We start from the raw sequence: 21052 nt of genomic DNA, 5'->3' as shown, positions 1-21052 counted from the left end.
ATGGAGAAAATATACTACTTTGTGTTGGCTTCTGGCATAAAGGTGCAACAAAACACTGTTTGTGTTTGTAACATTACAAAATCTGAAAAATTGCTAATTGTAATTGTGTATGGCATGCCATTTCACTATATTAGAATGAATATTAATGAACAAAGTCAATTAATCAGGACCAAGTAGCGTTCAAGTAATTTGTCACATGAAAGCCGGGGGGATTTAAATGCCTCACCTCTTGTCTCGACCAAGTCAACACATTTCCTCACGAAGTTAAAACCTGCCTCGTTAAGATACGCTGGAACATAGCACAAAAAGGGGGGTTGACATGTCAATTAGTGGCTGGGTTAACTACATATCACATAGGAATGATCAGCCTTCCCTTATGCCTTGGCTCAAACTAACACGATTAATAAGATACAGCTTCTGTGCTGGAAGGCTCTGCTGTGTCAGCTGAGTGGGCGAATACCGAATAACTGTGTTAATGAGCAGATATAGCTATAAGTAAAAAAGAAACCTACTTGTTTATTTATGCATGGTGACTCTATTAAGTTATTATCAAGCATGAATATATGTAGTTTAATGATGAAAAGGGTTTGGAAAGATGAAAAAAAAACACACTTACTTTCCTCTTTTTTGCTTAGTATGGCTGGCAGGTTGTAAATCTGCAGAAAGTTTGGAAGAAAGTCATTACTTCACTGCTTTAACATGTAAAAAAATATAAAAAATGACCCAGATATGTTCCAGTGCCCCAAAGCTTATAAGCTCTCTGTGAAATTCTTTTGCATTTCAAGCTACCGGAAGAGGGCGCTGCAGACAAATCTGTCGGTAAGACAACTGACTGATCAGACAAAACAATTAAACACTGAAGCCAAACAAATAGCATGAACAGAATAAATATTTTACAGAAGAACTGACAGAGAACCTCACCGGCTCTTTGCCATCCATGGCCTCCAGCCACAGCCTTCTGTTGGACTCTGACAGCGCCTGCAGTGTCATTACGCCATGCCTGGAAGGTTTTCGGAGAAAAGCTGGTCTCAGTATGATCTCATTGCTGTGGGGCCCTTGGACGGACCGTGTTTACACTGGCTGATTCATCTATAAAAGGACTACTGTTACTAAAATAGCTCGTGTGCGAATGCTTGACTTCAAACTGTGTCCTCACTTGGCTCTGCGCTTCACAATCCAATCCCAGCTAAAAGCCGCTTGTCTTTAAGTTAGAGTGATGCACATTTTGCACCTAACATGCGTGTGCAAAAAGCTGTTGGCACCCCTGGGAAAGATACGTAAAAAATGGGAAAATATCCAGTCAACCTATACTTGTGTACATCCAGTCAGTAAAAAATAATTTTTAAAATTTTTTCTGGCAATTTACTAAATATTTATTTGAGTTATACTTTATAGGAGTTTATATGTAACTCAATAGTTTATCTTTCCCTGGAATATGTGTACGTGTCTTCTACTGCACATGGGAAAGACAGGTGTACATAATGCCAAAGTAAGGCTGGAGTCTTTATAAAAGAGAAAATGACTACAATGACTACGAATCCTTTTTAAACTTTCCCGTCGCTACAGGGCTTTAAATAAAAAGTATCAAACAACTGCATGGAGCTGTGAAAAAATGAGGATGAAGACCACAAGTTATAGAACTGCAGCACAGAGTGGCATCTTGGACTCATCATGTCGCCACACATGCCATATCGTATATGCTACTGTAAAATAAAATGAATCTCTTTTTCTGCTAGTGTCACGAAGGAAAACATTTCGACTGCTAATGTTTACCAAGAACTTCCTTTGTAGCCTGTCGAAACTACTTTGGGTAGATTCAACAGGAAGCAAATAATGAAAAACAAAAACCTGCCTGCTGTAAAGTATATTAGATGATCTGAATGTTTTTTTTTCTTCCAAAGATTAAATACACTCAAATAAAAGTGAGAAATGATGTGGCAACAAAAGGCGAGTTCATTTTAAGGCTGTTTTACACATCTTAACAGGGGTGCCAATAAATTTGTCTCTATCTATACTATTAAAATCTACAACCACAATATGTGCTGCTGCCAGTCTAAAACTCATGCAAGCATTATTTGCTCTTAATTTGAACTGTAGCAGTGGCATAATCAAATGACGCTGGAAAAAACCCACCCAGTAGTGACAGTTAGTACTAGCATGGAGACAAATCTACTTTTACTACAGTGAGGAGGTCATTACTAAGCAGACAGATTTGGATTTGCATTGGTGCAAGAAAGGAAATATTCATATTTGTGACTTTATTGAAACATTTTTTCAATAAAAAAAACAAGCTGTGGGATTTGTATGTTAGAACTGGCTGAGCTTCTGAAAATGTTTGTGTTAGAAAATAAATGTATTTGTAATCCTTTTAGCTATTAATTGCACACGATTTCATGAAGATAATATATTTTTGTTCCTTCCTGAACATCTGGGAAAGTATTTTCCTGCTGTGAAAATCCCTATCAATCCCCAGTAATTTGGACAAATAAACCCTTCCAGAATCAGACGGCTGGCTTGATTATGGCCGGGCCATAGGTGTGACAGAGTGCTCGGGATATAACGAGAATAAATGGATGAGCTAAAATCTGACTGGAACTTGGCCTGCATTGTCCTTATGCCTGGGGCCGGCACCTTGGTGCATCGAAGTGTAAGATAAATGAGTTGTCCTGCAAATAAACTGCTCAGCAACACTCACCAAGGGTGAGCAGTGCTGGGCAAGCAGCTGCTGCACATTTACCCACAGAGAAAAGATGGGCAAATTCTATTATCTCAAGTGTGGATCTCCATGATTAGTTCATTTCAAGCCTTCATAACAGACATCTTAGTCATTTAGGGGTGTGTTCTTAAGCAGAGAAGCTTCTCAGTAAGGGTTATTCTCCTCTACAGTAGGTTTTAATGAGAAATGGGATTAGCAATTAGCCTAATAAATACGAATCAATGGCAAATCTTCCGAGAGGGGCAACATAAATATCTTTTTTTTTATCAGCGATTAACGTTTCCATTTGTTTCAATTATGTTTTAAGTGGCAAAAGAGCAACAGTGATAATTGGAAATATAATTCTTTACATAAGCTGTATTATTACTGTATTATGCTTTTCTCCACAAAATATGCTTCTATTTCATATTAGTTAGGATTACAAAATAATTTATAATTGCTAAACGCCAGAATAATGAGAGAAAAGATTTGATAGAGAATCTTTGATTATACACTTCAAATTCAAAACATGCTTTTGGGGAAGCCAAGATGATGTCATGGCTTTGCAAGATTCTGATAGTTTAAACCATAGTATACAAATTAAATGGAGACACACCAGTAGATGTATTTTTAAGTATTTTAAAATATCAGGAACCTTAACTGTGGATCTCAACTATCTGATTCATTCTTGGTAGCAATTTTCACATTCACCTGTTTAAATGAGCATCATGGGAATGTCCTATCATTTTATTCAGGAAGGAGATGAGTTCCATTTCTCTGATATGAACACCATTTGGAGTAAACTGGGATTATCTTGATGATGGGACTTGTCAAATGTAGTATTTGTGAATCAAATACCTTGATTTTTGAAGACATTTCCTGTGGTCAGCTGGGATTGCTTTGGATTAAACCTTTGGATTAAAAAGGGGGAGGGGAATCTGCAATCTGAGAACATCCCAACTGTGAAGTATGAATGTCGCATCATGTTGAGGGAGTGTTTTGCTTCATTAGGTTGTACTTCACAAAAAAGATGATGTCATCAGGAAAGTATATTGGGCAGAAATACTGAAGCAACATATCAAGATATCAGTGAAAAGGAAGTTATAACTTGGAAACAAATTTTAAGAAAATGAAGGAAGAATTTGAATGACACTTAAATCATCTCTCTCACAATTCTGGCATTTAGCAAACAAAAGTAGTTATAGTAAATGTACTTGACAAGTAAAGTTTAGTCTGACTTAATGTCAGATAGTAAGAACAAAAGGTATTTATATTTTTATGCAGTATGTAGTTTATAATTATTTCTAATGTTTTTAATGGCAAGTGATCAACAGCGGTAATTAGTTTTAAATGAACATGCACACATGCAGCTCACGCATCTTTTCCATTCAGTTCACATACCGGACTTTACAGAAAAACTGAAGTGGTCTGAAAAGAGTTCCTCGACAGATGTCATTTCTACAGTGACACGAACACAGACAAAAGATGGAACGGGTTCAAAAACACTACAACTACTGATGTCGCAGACATACAAGCAAACAGGAGCTGGGGAGGGTGGGGATGGGGAGGACATGGAGAACATGCAAGACAATAAGAGTGCTGACGATCTCTGAGATGGTTAAAATGAACTCTCTGAAGATGTTAATCGACTCAGAACATTCAAAATGTAACATACATTAGATTCAAGACAGCACATAATGAGAACAGGACATTCCACATGCAGCTTCAGGATCTTAGGAATTCAAGTGTAACTGGGAAAAAAAAAGGGTGCTTTGCCGGTGTGTCTTACATAAATCCTCTGGTATTTCAGTATGTTGGGCAACATTTCGTTCAACATATTAAAAACAAATACCATACAGACTTAGTGATGCAAACAGCATTAAATATCACAGTTTGTTTATGCCCCAAGACTATGCAAGCAACAAAAATTCATGTCTCACGGACCTCTCCACCACTTCGATATCAAAGCAGAAGCGCTTGTCGATGGAGTCTGTTTTCCTCCGAATGCAGGACTTGAGCTTGAAAGTCTCTGGCTGATTCAAGACGAAGCCATTCTAACAGGGACGATACAAACAGATCCACACAAAGAGAAAGGAAAACAACACAACAAAACTCATTGATCTTTCATCACCACAAATAGGAAACAATAGAGATGCAACAGCAAATTGACTGATGACCACAAGCGAGATAGATGTTCCCCTGACTGGTCGGAAATTGAATAATGGATTTGTTTCCTCTATTAGTGACTGTACTATACCTAAATGCTATGTCATGTTAAGAACTACACTCTTCTGTGTGGAAGTTATAACAGAGAAGACAACTTAAAGTTAACACTTTTCAGCATCAGTGAGATGTTTAGTAAGTGAAGTAAGAGCTGGACAGAGATTGTTCTATCTGCCTATTTCCAGTTCAGTTTTCATGTGTTCACCTATTCAGAGACTTTCTGGGCTGTGTAAGTCCAAATTATTTGCGGAATTTGAACTATTTGTGGCTTTCTTCACAGAACATATCTAAAGTATTCAAAAGAAAATGCAATTTGGGAAGCTGAAACGTGTAGGCACAAAGCTTCTTGACAGGATATTGCCTGGCCTTTGCAAACCATCAAGTTAAAACACTGTGCATATTAATGCACAATAAGGTATATTTGGTGTGTGAACTATTAAAATATATACTTTTTAGAGGAGCTATTCTTATGCAGCTATTCTTACAATAACTCTGCTAATTTGGGGCTACACTGTAATTCATTAAAACTACAACAGCAGAGAACTAGACGTTGGTGTGGAGTGTTCATTATATTTTCCATCAATATGTACATTTGCAGTTTTACTTGTTTCAAAGCAGAAAAAGTTGAGTGCCAACTCCAGCAGATGACAGGAAGTCTGAATGCCTTAGTTTCTCTGTTTTCTTCCTTCTGTGCTTTCAACTTCAGTCCGTTACAGAGCATGATGGATTTGGAAATGGTGGGAGATGCTTTGGAAATCTTATTGGAACGGACAACTCAGGATTTTTAAAGCTGGGTCCAGCTGAAAGGTTATAAAAAGTTAATATCTTACCTTTGGAAGGCAACCTTCATGTTGTCTCCATTCTGTGTAAATACTGATTAGCAGGTCCCAGAGGCTGCAGCTGACAACTAGTCTGACAGAGGCAAAGACCAAAAGCACACTTCGACTGTCTTAAAATAAACCAAGCTTATCTACAGCAGGTTAGATATTAACTGCTTATAACCTTTACACAGAACCTCACCCAAAGAATGTTGAACTTTTCTTTAAATATAGGGCCTACATTCTCCAAGGAATGCAGAGAGATAGCATAATAAAGGCAGTTTAAAATGCAGTTTTCTCATTATTTTAAAATAGTAAAGCCCTTTTAAGAGTGAATGTTTTCTGACATGACATGAAGCTACTATGGTGCAAATTGGAGAGTAGTAGAAGAAGAAAATGAGGAAAAGTTGTCAGTTTGTTCTCTAGCAGCCTACACCTGTAGCAGCTTAACTACAGAGATAGCTTAGGATAACTTAGTCCTTTAAAAGAAGGGAAGAAAGAGGCGACGTCAGGGCGATCAGTCAGACGATGCCCTTTTTTTTAAAGTTTAGTTTAAATAGAAGTTCCAAGCAGATTCAGAGAAGGAATTTCCGACAACTATTTATGCTCTACGTGTGACAACAATCTCCTGCATTCTTCTCATGCCTGGATTAAAGAGTAGGACTGGAAAAGAGAAGTTATTTCTTCCAAAGAAAATTATAAGTCTTGGCTAAGATCTCCTAAAACCTATGTATGTGTTATTGTCTGAAGAAAGTAAGATCAAGATTTGGATCAAGAATTTCAAATGGTAGGTTTTGCACAAAAGCAACACTGAATCATGAAAACACCCCATGCCTTCAGGGAAACATGGTAGTGGCAGCTCTATTTTTTGCAGATAAAATTCAAGTTTCTATCACGGTTGATCAAAACATAAAACCCTTTTTATAAATTAGGGTGTAGCGATACAATAATCTCACTGTACGATATTCTGATCATGATACGATATGTATCACAATATTTTGCAAACAATAGAATTCGATGAACTTTTACGATTTTCTGAAAGATTTTAGAAAGGACAGAGTGATTTTAGTGACATTTTGTGTTCCATAGACTTGGATTTAATTAACTGAAAACTGATTAAAAGCACCAAGTAACACAATACCTGACTCTGATTGGACAGAGTCTTACAGTCTACAGCTGAACAAAATGAATCAAAGATGCAGTTAGAAAATTAGTTTCTGTCATTTAATTAATGTGGATTTGACATAAAAGTCAGTTTCAACAGTGATTCAGGAGCTGAGTGGGGAGATTATCAGCCTCTGTAGACTCTCAATATGCAAATGATTGCTCTTAAGTTTTTCTTTTGAACATAATGTGGCTGTGTTTTGGAGTAAAAAAAGTCTTTTGGACTATAGGGAAAAGGCTTTTCTGCCTTGGCTCCTGGAGTTAGCCATGGCTGTAAGCTGTTTACTACTAGCTGCTGGGGGAGTGGCTCTGCCTCACCCCATAGTGATCGACTCCTTGTCTCGAAACATTGTAACAAAAGTCTAAAATTAAATCTGACAGAAAATCTTTGGGACAACCTGTGGATGAGGGAACTCCTCATACTCTGATACATTTGCAGAATTTCTGCAAGGCAAAGTGGGAAAATATTGACAAGGGATGATGTGGAAAGCTGATAGACTACTACTAATGCTGAAAATAAATCACAGAAACTTTAACAAAGGACTTGTTTCGACAGATGCAATCAGGTTACTCTAGTTTTTTCAAATTTTTTGTTTTTTTAAACAGATTTGTTTTTCAGTTGAATGTATAGGATAAAAGTCACAATATATGTGAAAAAAGCTACTTTCAAAATCACTAAAATAATGGAAATAGTAAAATGTCTAAACAAAACATGGAAGAACAGTCAGTTATTATATCAGACATTTTTAGCACATCCTGAACACACACACACATAAAAAAAAATAATAAAAACAGTAAAATTTTATTGTTTAAAGATTATTTTTGCTTCTTGAGTTTCCTTTTCTTTTTATTAAAAGGTTTTGGTATCTGTCTACATTTTTTCAGGCCCTCCTTCAGTTAACAAGTCTTTTGTTTTCTAAGTTAATTGAGTAACTCTGACAGCTTCCTCTTGTCCTCCCTTGGGGGAGAAACAAGCAGGCTCTTTGTTTCACCCACACAGATTACACTTGCTCTGTTTTTTTCCCCTTTTTCTCTGCTTTTATCAGGTTCATCTACAACCCAAGGAAAGCAAACTGAACTAAGCTGAACTACCTGTTTCCCGGCTGACTTGTTTTCTGTGTTGCTCATGGTGAAGGTCTTGCTTCCTTTGTCATACATGCAGTAGTGACGCGTCCACGCGCTTCCCAGAGGACCTGAGACGGAGAGATGAGAAACAAAATAGCAAACAGTTTTGCTCTCAAACACAGGCTTCTTGAAAGGACTTCTGAAAAAAGAAATTCAATTAAGTTGTGATGAATCCAAATTTGTTTATTGCTGCTGATAAAAATCTATTGTTTGTGGTAACACCCCCAACACACATCCACTTTCAAGAGTGCATCAAAGTGAATCCGTAAACAGGATGAATTATAGAGCTCCGTGTGAAACGATCACTTCTGCGGCGACCTGGGAAAGCTGGAGACATATTTATGGTGATGGATTTAAAACGATGCACTTCTATCTGAAGCAGGAGTGAGAGAGTCCAAGTGGACTGATGGGAGGACTCACGCTTCTCCTGGACGTACAGGAAGCCTTCCATCGTCCACTGGCCGGGGGGTTTGTAGTCCTGATCTGCAGACCTTATCCTGTTCATCAGCTTCTCCACTTCCTGCTTGGTGCTCACAAAGTTGTTTCTTGTCTATGTGGAAAAATACAAGATTATGCAAGGTTGCAACACACAGCATTTGCAATCATAAACACTCCATTATTTGCATTTTGTTGGATAAACAAACACACATAGTTGCATAATTGTAAAATGTAATAAAACTTATACATTGATTTCATATTTTTAAATAAAAACATAAAATTGCCAGTACACTGAACTGAAGAACCAACTTAAGCAGCAAATTCATCTGCAAGTGGTTTGGTGAATGTCCACCAACTTTAAGTCTTGAACTTTGACTGTGCTGAGTTCACTCTTTCACAAAGTTTGCATAGACTTGCCATTTTCACCAGTCATCACAACTTTTCTGCAAATCTGACCAATCACCTTAAAGTTTTCTGTATTTCTCTCTTTTCTGACCAATCCTCTTAGGCCTCTTGTTAACTTTCTGTTTCACAATATCTCTTGAAAGCATGTGTGATGCTAAACACTAATGTTTACCCTTTTTCTTCAAAAACCATGTGCTTATTCTGTGTATACAGTTCATGTTAACTTGGATGACCAGTATGGAAATATTTCAATCTTCTTTTGCACTTTGACAACTCTTCAGCACATGATTGTATTTGTATTAAGGGTGCTATTTCAAGAATTTACTTGAAAATATTATTGGCTTTTTAAACATCATTATGTTAAAATACTTTTTTTGTTGGGAAAGTTATGTTCAGCAATTTCAACTTCTTTGTAAAGCCATGTTATGGCAAAGATAATAATTTATAAATCATGCAACTTCGACCACAACATTTTAAAAAAATGTACCACAACATCTCTAACTTTAGGCTGCAACAATCACAAAAGGACATTGTGGCATCCTGGAGGGACTGTTTTTCTCTTTCCAACAAAATGATGTCATCACCATGTTTCATTGTAGGGATGGTGTGTTCAGGAAATGTGTAGCTGATTTTTGACACTCAGATTGTCCATTCTGAGCTGTGGATCTCAGCAGCTCCTCCAGAGTTACGGCAGTTCTTCAGTTCCCTGGCCTCTCAGTTAAAGAGGAAAACCTTAGTAGGTTTATTGCTGTTCCTTCCTGTATTCCACTTTATGATGACAAATCTTTGAGATTTTCAAAGCTTGTGAAATTGCTTTATTACCTAATCCTGATTTAAACGTCTCCACAACTTCATCCCTGATCTCTCTGCTGTACGACAACAAGTGCACAGGAAATATCTTCAGATTTTTATTTGTAAAATGTTCCAAAAACCATGTCCTATTTTCCATCCACTTTCTACTGATTTACTACAGTGTCCATGTCCTTCACAAGAAAAAAATAAATACATTTAAGGCTGTGGCCATAATGTGACAAAAGTAAAAATAAAAAGATCAAGGGGTTTGAAGATTGTTGCAAGGCACTTTATTGGCATGAAGAATTCCCTCACTGTGCCTAAACTAAAGCAGTGTGACAAATGTCTCCAATCCCACCAATGGGAAGAATAATTAACACCATGGTGAAATATATTTTATTAATATATTCAAAAGTATGCTTGAATTGATTTGAACTTAGGAAAAAGATTCTGCTTTCTTTTCTTTTTTTTGGAGTTAAAAAGGTGAGGGTGAGGCTGTTTCACATCTCAGAGCAGAATGCTGCGACAGCCTCACCTTTGTCAGTTCCTGTTAGTGCTCTCTGCATCTGAAGACATGGAGAGAGGGTTATAGAGTGAAAATTGTCAGAGCAATGCCTCTGACATTTTGGGTCAGAAATAAAATTTGGACCCTCGGGCTGAAAGCATCGAGGTCGCAGTGATGGAAGAAGGAACGGTGGCAGGGTCTGCAGTTTTATTTTCAACTCCTAAGTGTTTTTTGACATAGCACCATTAAATGGTCCGCTGTAACTGCCTGCAACGCTGCCCTGAAAATATCTGTCCTCCATGCCATCACACAGTGGGAAAAGAAAAAGCGCTCTGCTTGTTATATCTAGGTAAGATAAGCTGCAGAATCTGATTATGTGGCTAGTTGCTTTTGTGTTTAACCCTTTGAGGTGCAGATACTTACGTTCTGTAGGTTGAACTGGAGCTGCTGTTTGTATGGCTCAAATTCATGAGCCAACTCATATCCTTCATGGTAAAATGTAAACAAACCCTGAAGAAAGGCCAAGAGCTGGAAAAAGGAAACAGGTTTATTTTTAGTAGTAAACATTATAGAGCTTCATTATGTGTCAGGGAACAGTTAAATATAAAGCTGACAACATTAAAGTACTGGACAATAACTGGACTGCTGCTACTAAATGATTATATTACATAAAGTTGTGCATTTATGACACTTAATTTTAAAGTAGTTAAAAGAAGTTTCCCACAGGTATTGTTCAATGTTTGTTTTCTTTTAATAAGATTGTGACCTTAAAACAGTGTCAGTTATTAAAAGAATATGCGAAGAAATATCTTATCCACTCACTCCATCAGTAGACTCGATGAATTTGAATATTCTAGTGTTGCTAACACTCCACGTAAGATGACAGCAGAGAAAAAAGGTTTCTGATAGTTTTTGCTTTTTATAGCAGAGAGATGTTAATCTTGGTTTCTGTATAACACACAACCATCCTTGACCACTGTAGGAAAAAAAAATACTAGAGTAGTGTAGCAGGAGTGAGAAAAAAAAACTGATCTCATCTTGAGCACAGAGGATCCCACAAACATGGAGCTGCACTCAGTCAAATCCTCAGACACAACCGCTGATTTGATTTCTAGGCTGAGGTTTGGTATATCAAATGAACAAGGATGAAGTGCCTTATCTGTGCCTGGATTCATCACAGCTGAGGTGGAGCCCTGTCATTTTTTCCCCCTCTCACCAACTACCTGCAGATTTGCATTTCTGGCATGGGATATGGGCTGATGCCAGAGGATGTAAATAAATGGAAAAGAAGCTTTTTTTAAAAAGTTTGCTCCTGACTCACTTTTTCAGGGATTTACATGCAGAGAATTTAATCTTTTCAAAGTTCACTCCCCGCATCTGTAGTGAAATGAGTTTGATAAGCACTTGTCTTATTTAACAGCTGAAATTTGATTTAATTTTACCTGCTTCTGCCTCCTTGAGTGTACAGGAAAAAAATGAAATAAGGAAGTCAAATTTGTGCAGTAAAACTGCCTTCATTACAGAAAGAAGAACAATTTAAAAAGGCTGTTTTCTGCTTTAACTAAAGTGACAGCAACAAAACTACAAAAAAAATAAAAAGTAAAATACTTCACTTACCGGCTCAACAAACTCAAATTTTTTCTTTTCTTGCACTTCCTGAATTTTGAAAACATACTCAAGGGATGTGTCATAAAAGAGCTGTCTCTCCTTATCAATCTGCGTGTCAGCCTGAGAATGAACAAACAAAGCAGGTTTGAGCCATGAGACAGAAACGATTCAGCCAGGACATAGAGAACGCTTCATTACTCCACAGAATCGGTTTGCACAGAGAGCATTAAACAACAAAACAGTCATGCATATATCCACACAAACCTGAAACTTTGATTTTCAAAGGACACCGAGCTGACCGTCAAAAAAAAGGGAATTATTTCAAATACATCTACAGGAAGAGGACATTTGCTTTGGTTTTACCTCCTGTAGATAGGCCTCTTTCTTTTTAGATGACAGGTTGAGATGTCTCTCAAGTGTGGAGTAGTATTTTTCCGTCTCCTTATCAAATTTCTTCTTTACCTCCTAAGACACATGAAAGGCTTACATACAACTTGGAATAGAAAAATAAATAAATAAATAAATAAACAATACTTTCATTATCTTTTATCTGAGCTGTGAGTCAAAATCACCACTAGGTGGAGGTCTAACTACAGTGCAGTTTCACAAGCTATTCGTCAATTGCCATTTAAAATTCCGTCAATGGATTATTGTAGGTCATAAAAGTGGCATAAAACGCATGTAATGACAAGTCGACAATGTCAGCATGTCTGTGTTTGATCAATACAGTCCCCCAGCTTGGGACAGGGGTTCAAACCAAAACACATAGCACTGTAAATCACAAATAGCATTATGCATCTGGCATAGTCAGAGGCAGGAGTGCCTGAAAGATGTTTGCATTTTCCTTCCCATCCACCAGCCTGCAGGGATATGTCAAACTCAACAGCTACAAGTCTCCAGATGCAGACAGTGCTGAGGAAAATGTTCAAGAAATAGGCTTTTTATGCTAGTTGCTCATCTCTGCTACAGAGATCCAAACGTGCCAAACCAAATAAAAAAAAAATAATCAAAATTTCACTTAAATATGAAACAAATAAATGAATAATGTATAAAATATCTACTAAATAAAATGTGTCATGAATGTATTTATTTTATAGCACTTATGTTGCAGCTGATGTATATCAACTAAGAAATTCACTCTAGATGTCCACAACAAATTAAACAATCTGCACATTTTAAAAAATCTAAACAAAAGAGTCAAGAAGAAGAACAGAAACAGAAGTTTCTCATGATAGGACAGAGTTCTCTCAAGGTTTTCTAGAACCTTGTTGCCTGCAAACCTCTGAATGTTTCAGTTTCAGCAGCAAAAAGAACATCTAATTATAAACCAGCATTAATTTAGTACTTGCCAAAGTTATGACAGATGAGTCAAAATAATAAATAGATGAGATGTCTGTGAGCCAAAGACTGCTCAAGAGGGGTAGGGATTTCATTGAAAAGCAGTTAGTTTTGAGTAAGTAAAAAAGGGATTTATCCAAGTTCACAACACATTACTCCACCGGCGAAGAAAAAAACATTAGTCTGATGAAAAAAAAATGTTGCAGCACATTTAGGCAAGCCAATAAAACACAAAGAATATTGTTTGGCTGGATAAGAACAAAATGCAACTTTTCACAGTTCACTGCTTATGTCATGTTTGGAGGAGGTACTGCATTGAATGTAACCCCCAAAACATGTCAAGTGATGAGTAGTAGCAGGAACACTGAGGTGTTGGGGAGGCTTTCAACAGCCTTCAGATTGATTAAAGGAAAGATTAAATTATTTTCTTAAGAATATAAGAATGAACAAGGGGGGTGGGAGGGTGTTTCAACAAGACAATGATCCCTAAAATCCAGCAAAGAAAATTCTAAATCTGTTTCTAAGGAAATGAAGCTGGTCGAATGTCCCATAAATCAATCAGCCTTTATCCGACTGAAAATCTATGGACAGAACAGATAACCAGAGTGCATAGAAAAGAGTCCCTCAAGATTTTAAGACAGGTTTTATGGAATAATTTGTCAAAATGACACCTGAACAATGCATTAGACTAGTTTCTGCATACAGGCACATTTTAAAGTCGCCATTACCAAAATATGCTTTTGTGCAAAATATTTAATGTGTTTAAATAAACATTCCCTGTAGTATTTCACTTTATTGAAATTCTCTTACTTTATGGAATAAATTGTGGTTTTTTTTAAAGTGGTGGATTTAAATCTGTTGTGAACTTAATACCAATAGCATCATCAAAAATATATTTCTGATAATTCTTTTTGGCTGGATTCACAAAATGTATTGATCTTTTCATTAATTTTTTTGTGGTGACTTAGTGCAAGACATAGGACAGTTATTTTATCTGTGAGTTTTTCTAAACAGTCAATGGATGAGGCTAGCAATGCTTCTGCCAAGATGTTTAGAACATTTCTGAGGTGAATCAATCTTTTTTTTTTTGGTGATCCATGGTAACAGTTTAAATTTGTTAATTTATTATTACATTGTGCGCTGTGGAAAAGAAAGCTTGAAATAACTGAATAAATCTTGATATAATTACATATGATCTTAAAATTTGAAGACTTAATTATATAACCATGTATTTAACAAATTACAGCCACATTTAAATATGGAAAAACTAGATATATCTACTTTCAATTCTATGCCAATCATCTCATGTGTAAATAATATTCAATGATTTATTCATTATGCTTGATGTTTCGGCACTCATAGTGAGGGAGGTTGAAACTTTTCCTCTTCTCAGTCTTAAAAAAAGGAAAACAGACTAAACTTGCAAGCCTTAATGAAATTCTGCCCAAGCAGAGAGGCATTCAAGTGTCTCATCTGCAACTGCGACCTCCAAACAGGGCTATGCCTATTTAATGCCCCTTACATCTACATGCAGATGCAGGGGACAGATATACACTCCAGAGGGAGGATGGAGAAAGTGTGAGGAAATGGCCACTGCAACCAGATCCTCCTTGTTTGTTTTTATTCCCATGGCCCTGAGATTTAGCAAGTCTAATCTGCCAGCTACTGATTTGACCTAGAAGAGAGTTTTGTCTCAACAACTCTGGAAGCAGTTAAGCGAAGGAATTCACCCACAGGACACAGCAATGTCCCTATACGAGTATCTGTAGTGCAGCAAAAAAAAGGGGGGAGGAATCAATAAATAATTTCATGTAGCAGCATCTTATTTCCATCTGTCTTGCATGTCGGACCAAGAAATGATTTTTCCAACAATGTGGAGAAAATCAATTCAAAGTGTGCCTTTATTTCTGAAGCAAAGAAAATGATTTAGGTAAAGAGCAAAAATAAATAGATGCTTAAAAGTGTGTGAACGGTTTTGGTCAACAGTAAACATGCACTAGGAATTGACATTAATGCTGTAATAAACTGTAATGATTAAAAAAATGCACTTGGATAATGCCATTAGCCATCCATGTGGATTTTTTTATTTAATCATTTTATGGAACAGACAAAAACCTTAAATATAGCCCGACAATTTTCAAATGGATTAAGCTATTTCAGAATATTAACTTTATCCTTTTTAAACCCATATTTGATGCACGTCTGGAATGTTTGTCCAACAGGAACCTAATTCAAAGTTTCAACCATCAGGCTGCTAAAGATAAGGTGGGGTTTATAAAATTTTATCTAGTTCTTCAAATTCCAAACACTTTTTACACTGAACCAATATCTCAGACATCCAAACAGGTCCAGATCGAGAATACCGCCACCATACTTGACAGTTGGTACAATGTTCTAAGGTCACTGAGTCTTCCTCGCAACATTTATCAAAAAGATGAATCTTCATCAATGACATCGATGTTCCAATGTCTTCCAGCATAATGCAAAAGTCTTTGTCATTTCTGGGTGTTTGCCTGAAGATTCTATAAAATCTTTCTTTCATCCAGTGGTGACAGGTGGCTGAAATATGGACACAGTTGGGTGCTCTGAAAACACTGCTGTGCCTGTGAAGCATGTTTGGATTTTTATCTGAGAAAAATCAAATACAGTTGACTAATTTACTAACAGAGTGGTTTCAGTCCCCTCATCAAAACATTTTTTGAAGGACTTGTATTAAGTTTCCTGAATGTCCATCCAACAATCCTAACCTCAATGACAGTAAAAATCTGCGGACTTTGTTTGAATGCTGGGTGCTTGGGTTAAAACCATTACTTTGATTAAGCTGTACCACTCCTACCAACAATGGTTTGGAAATATCACCTGTCCTGTCGCTCCCATGTGTGAGTGGTTTATGACCCCAAAACAACCCGCATGCATAGAAGAAGAATTACAGTATGTGGATGTCACACAGCAGTGCATGCATGGAAGTCATAATGGACACCGGTGTCTATGGCTCAATTTTAAAGTTGTTGAGCAAAGGGAGCCAACAATATTGTCAGAAAAATCAAAGGACGAAGGAAGTTAATAAATTGCTAATAGCAATGGCCTTGTGTGGAGCATTGACTGCAACCTCTGTAGAGGAGTCTCTTCGGATGTGTAGTAAGAACCAGGAGTGATGGGATTGTGATGTGATTTACTGCCATAAAAAGTCAGATATGAAAAAAAGCATATTTGTGAAGAATTTATCTGCTGTATGAACATAGTCAAAGAAACTCAAAAATGAATACAAACTGGTGCACCAATTGCTCGCCTTGGAAAATCTCTTCAGTGGGATGTTGCATAGAAATATCAACTAGGATCCAGAATGGTTCAAATGCATCATTAAAAGCCCAAAATAAACGTGACATTTATGTCCTTAGCGAGCGGATGGAAACTTCTGACCAGGACTCTTTTGTTTGGGAACAGGGACGTTTACGGTCTTCTCTGGCATTGTGACTCTTAGTGAGAAGAGGTAATTTGGATAGCTCAACATAAACACACACAGGCGCACACACAAGGGACCACAATAAATTAAGAGCTTTAGCTGAGTCCCACAGTCATAGGAGGAATGTCCTAGAACTGATGAGTAGTGTGAGCATACCCAGAAAACACTATGTTTGGAGCAACTCCTTCACACATGCAGACAGCAGGCAGCGAGCCAGAGATGCAGCAAACGTGAGGTAGATTCAGCCTGGTTGAATCATCTGAAGTGTTAAAATGTTTTGTTTTGATCCTAGCAGGACATGTAGAAACCCGTGTGCCTGTAATGATAGCCTCGGAGAACACGGGGGCTGTTTGGTTGCTTGTCCGTGTGTTGATGGTATCTTCCCATCTCCATTTGCTGTATGTTTGAGCAGACAGCACAGAATATACTGCAAACAAGACTGAGAGAACGTTGTGAAAGGAGGAGCAGCTCAAAGGAAAGTCTGACGCTAAATATGGAGGGACAGCAGGCTTCTCTGTGAAGAGATACAGGCCTTGAAGCGAACATTAGGAAGTGGTTTTTGACACAAACTAATGCCAGTGTTTGAGAGTGCTCATTTAGCTGAATGGAATAAACAACGTCAAAGCACTTGGCAACACTCTGCCGGTGCACAAAATGCACATGAACCTATCACTCGGGAGATTTTCTCATCTGATTGCTTTGTACTCACTCATGAATAAATCACATGCAACAGGAAAATGTTCAGATGCAGATAGCTTTGTAGTGGGATTTCTAACTGGTGAGGCCTCGTGTTGCTGCCAGGGGTGATCTGACAGCAACGGCATGAGTAAGTCTGCTAATTTCTAAAATCAGGACCATTAGAGAGAAAAATATGAAATGCAGAGAAAATTTCTTCTTGTCATTATTTGTCAGTTTCTTTCAAGTCAAGAAACTAGGAGATGATAGAAAGACCCGAGGGAGGGTATTTGGACACCGGTTGTTCTTTGCAGGTTTTGACAGTGACCTAACAAGCTTCAGGGCTATCCTTTCACCATGGCAACAGATGTTAGCTACAAAGGAGACTGAATGTGTCTGTATAAGTGCACAGAGAAAATAATACCAGATACCTTACAAAAGGTTTTAAACGCGTTCACCTTGTCAGAGTTTATCACGTTTAAACAATCTCTTTCAAATTATCTTGGAATTTTAAAAGACAGAGCAACACAATGCGAAGTAGAAGGATTATGCTGCAAGAAAAAAAAAGAAACAGATGAAGATTGCTTTGCGACAGACTGGCGACCTGTCCAGGGTGTACCCCGCCTCTCGCCTGAAACGTTCGCTGGAGATAGGCACCAGTACCCCTCCCAACCCCACTAGGGACAAGGGTGTACAGAAAATGGATGGATGGATGAAGAATATATCAAATTTGAAGTGTGATGTGCATTAGCATTTAGCACAGCTAAGTCAGTACTTAGATTTTAGAGGTAACTTCGAGCTTTGAACATCCAGACAACAAACATTTCCCCTGCTTCTACAAAATACCTCAAATCGAATTAAACTGGATGAAACAGAATAAAATTCTTTTCTGATAGATCTCAGCTTGGTCTTTGACTAGGACATTCTAACGCATGATGAATTTAACCACTCTATGACAGATCTGGCTGTCAGTTTGACGTGTTCTCTTGCTGGAAGTCGAATCTTGCTCTAGTATCTAGTCTTTTGTATTTTCCATCAAGTTTTCTTCCAGGTCTTACCTACGATTAATCTATATTTTAATAATTGTACTGTCAAAACCATGCTTTATTGTAAGGAGGGGTTTTTTCAGCTTGATGGTGTTAACTTTCACACACAATGTTTGCATAAACTGTCAAAAAGTTCGACTTTGATCTCATCTGACCAGAGTACCTCCTTCCTAATGTTTGCTGCAACATGTGAAACAAATTACAGTTTATGTCTCATTTTCAAAATTAACTGTCTGGTTAGATTGACTGTCATGTCTTGGTAAAATTGCACTCTTTCCATTTTCAGATAAACTGAGCAGTGGCCTGATAGATGTTCAAACAATGTAATATTGTTTTGTAAAGTGACTACTTTAAACTTCTCCACAACTTTATCCCTAATCTTTCTACAGTTTTTTTTCTGCTGTTCTCTAACAAACCTCTAAGGCCTTAACAGAAGAGATGGATTGATACTGTCCCTATAGGTGGACTCTATTTAGGGATAAGGAAGCTCATTAGATGGGAAGACAGATGAGATAAATACAGGTAATCTTGGAATAAAACCTTTAGAGGCTGCAAAAGACTTGAGACAGAGGCAGGATTCTAGGAACCACCAGTAAAGCTGCAGTCTGAGAGTGAAGTGCTGCGTTAGGAACAAATGGAACAATCAGATTTCTGATGTATAATGGAACTTGATTATTAAGGGCTTCATATGCAAGAAGGAGAATTTCAAATTCTATCGTGGATTTAACAGGCAGCCAATGAGGGGAAGATAAAATAGGAGAAACATGATCTCACTTTTTAATTTCCATCAGAACTTCTGCGGCAGTGAAGTCTTTTAGCAGTACTTTCTGGACTTCCTGAATTAAAACAGTCCACTCTTGATGTAACAAATGCATGGACCAGTTTTTAAGCATAAGGATATTTCTAATTTTGTCAATATTACTCAGGTAAAAGAAGGGAATTGTAGAGAGTTGTTTAATAAGTGGAGTGGCTTTAATGCAAGCATACCATGTGTTAGCACAACCCAGTAAAATTCCAGACTAAGTTCAAATTGAGGATCTGCACCAAGCTTAGAAAATGTATGTGTACTGATGCTCATCATTTAAATCTGACTTTAGTTATTGCACTGTTAGTTCACTGATGTGAACTAATGAACCTCTCAGGACTTTAGAGAACAGCAGAACAAGATTTTTAAGGATATTGGAGTAAAGGGAACTGCATCCATATGCATGCTACTATTTTTGCTACTTTACAATTCTGCACTACTTTGTTGATCTATAAACTACGTTGAAGTTTCAGGATGTAACATAAAACATGTAAAAGTTCAAGAGGTACGAATACCTTTGAAAGGCACTGGAGTTCACATTTTCATACAATAATTTCTAATTTGTTTGTCAACATCTAATGCAAACACCAATGAGCAGTCAGGCATCATTTGGAGCAAATTTCACCACATTTTCATTCTGAATGAATTCTCTGAGCAGTGACATGAAAGAGAGAAGCATAACCTATCTCTATGAGCTCATTAGAGGCGGCTAATTGGAGCATGGGTCCAGAAGTGGCGATTAAACCGCAATGGCTGCACACATGAGCTGGTCTTAGATGAACAAGGGAGACAGACGGAACACAAACCTTCAGTTGAATTCTGCCTCCTTGCGCCAAAGCTAAGAAAAAAACATTCCTTTTTACTTAAAAAAAAAAAAAAAAAAAAGACTAATTCCTGAAGAGATGTAACAGGCAGGAAGAGGCTGGGCAATTAGCAAGAAATAATTACCAACATCTGCTTTGGAAGAGTTCAAAAACAAACATCCAGGCTTCTAAATAGGCCACATTTAGAAGGAGGCAAGCTGCAAACCTTCTGGGTAAAATTTAACATTTATCAGTTGTCACTAAAAGCTTTTGCTAACAAGTCGAACTTTAATAACACTCAAATGCAAAACAGAACATACAATTTGTTCCTTATTGTATTTGCCTGTTTGCAACTACATAAATCAATCTTCATAAGCCTTTTTTAGTCTTACAGCATCTGAAAAAGCCGTTTGACAAGCTCTCCTAGTCTGTAGGTCTACACTTTCTCCTGTAGGGAATCTTTAACTTTCCCCTGACAGGATCAGGCTGTAAATTCCTCTTGCTACATAACCTTGAGATAACATGTAGGAAAAAATACAAAGACCCAGAATCAGAAAAACTGAACTGAGCAACGAGCTTGCCTTCAAATCTAACACAAGGTAATTCATCCAATAGTCATACAATTTTTCTATAGGATATTAAAAATGATCTCTTTTCATTTCAGTGTCCTAAAGTTGAATTGTGGTGGCTCAGTCCAACTCTGAAAGCTAAAGACAACACAATAAGGTGAACTTTGCCTGCTGTCGAGCCATGAGTTTGTTTTTCTGTTATTAGGATTGTTTTCACAGCAATTTGGCTTTATTAAAATCCAGAGGCTTTGAGGAAAACTTCATAACCAAGAGGAACTAAGAGGAAACAACAGCACTCTGTTCTTTATCAAGAGTCACTTCCAGGTCAAAGGTGGAATGAAAACACTGGAAGGAAATATTACAAGTCAAAGTTATGCTGAGAAGTCATTGTGCAGATAATATTTTCAGTTTGGTAAACAGAAATCCAAGAAAACTTTAAAAAAATATATATATTATACCCCTGTATCGGGGGAATGAAGACGGAAATTAGTTAGAAGCTAAATCTGGGACAATTCGTGTTTTCTCTACTGAGAATATTGCTATCATGTATCTTCCCTGGTATGTATATAAACTAGACTAA

The 21052-nt window shown here is 37.3% G+C and overlaps 1 protein-coding gene across 4 annotated transcripts in view; it reads right to left on the bottom strand.

The window, feature by feature from the left end:
- The window catches only part of arhgap42b (Rho GTPase activating protein 42b), a 101589-nt gene that overhangs the window by 16404 nt on the left and 64133 nt on the right, over nt 1–21052 (bottom strand). For 2 of the 4 annotated variants that reach the window (XM_032545855.1, XM_032545856.1), the window contains exons 5-14: nt 12137–12238; nt 11783–11893; nt 10589–10693; nt 8446–8575; nt 7993–8093; nt 4640–4749; nt 4097–4153; nt 922–1000; nt 617–656; nt 227–289 (exon numbers count right to left, since the gene is read on the bottom strand). In XM_032545855.1, coding sequence (XP_032401746.1) covers nt 227–289; nt 617–656; nt 922–1000; nt 4097–4153; nt 4640–4749; nt 7993–8093; nt 8446–8575; nt 10589–10693; nt 11783–11893; nt 12137–12238 — 898 coding nt within the window. The remainder of the gene's footprint in view (nt 1–226; nt 290–616; nt 657–921; nt 1001–4096; nt 4154–4639; nt 4750–7992; nt 8094–8445; nt 8576–10588; nt 10694–11782; nt 11894–12136; nt 12239–21052) is intronic. The other 2 variants (XM_032545859.1, XM_032545858.1) reach the window with 1 other exon arrangement.

Source organism: Xiphophorus hellerii, chromosome 18 (genome assembly GCF_003331165.1).
Source record: "Xiphophorus hellerii strain 12219 chromosome 18, Xiphophorus_hellerii-4.1, whole genome shotgun sequence".
NCBI lineage: Eukaryota > Metazoa > Chordata > Actinopteri > Cyprinodontiformes > Poeciliidae > Xiphophorus > Xiphophorus hellerii.
This window is presented reverse-complemented; position numbering and strand designations above follow the sequence as displayed.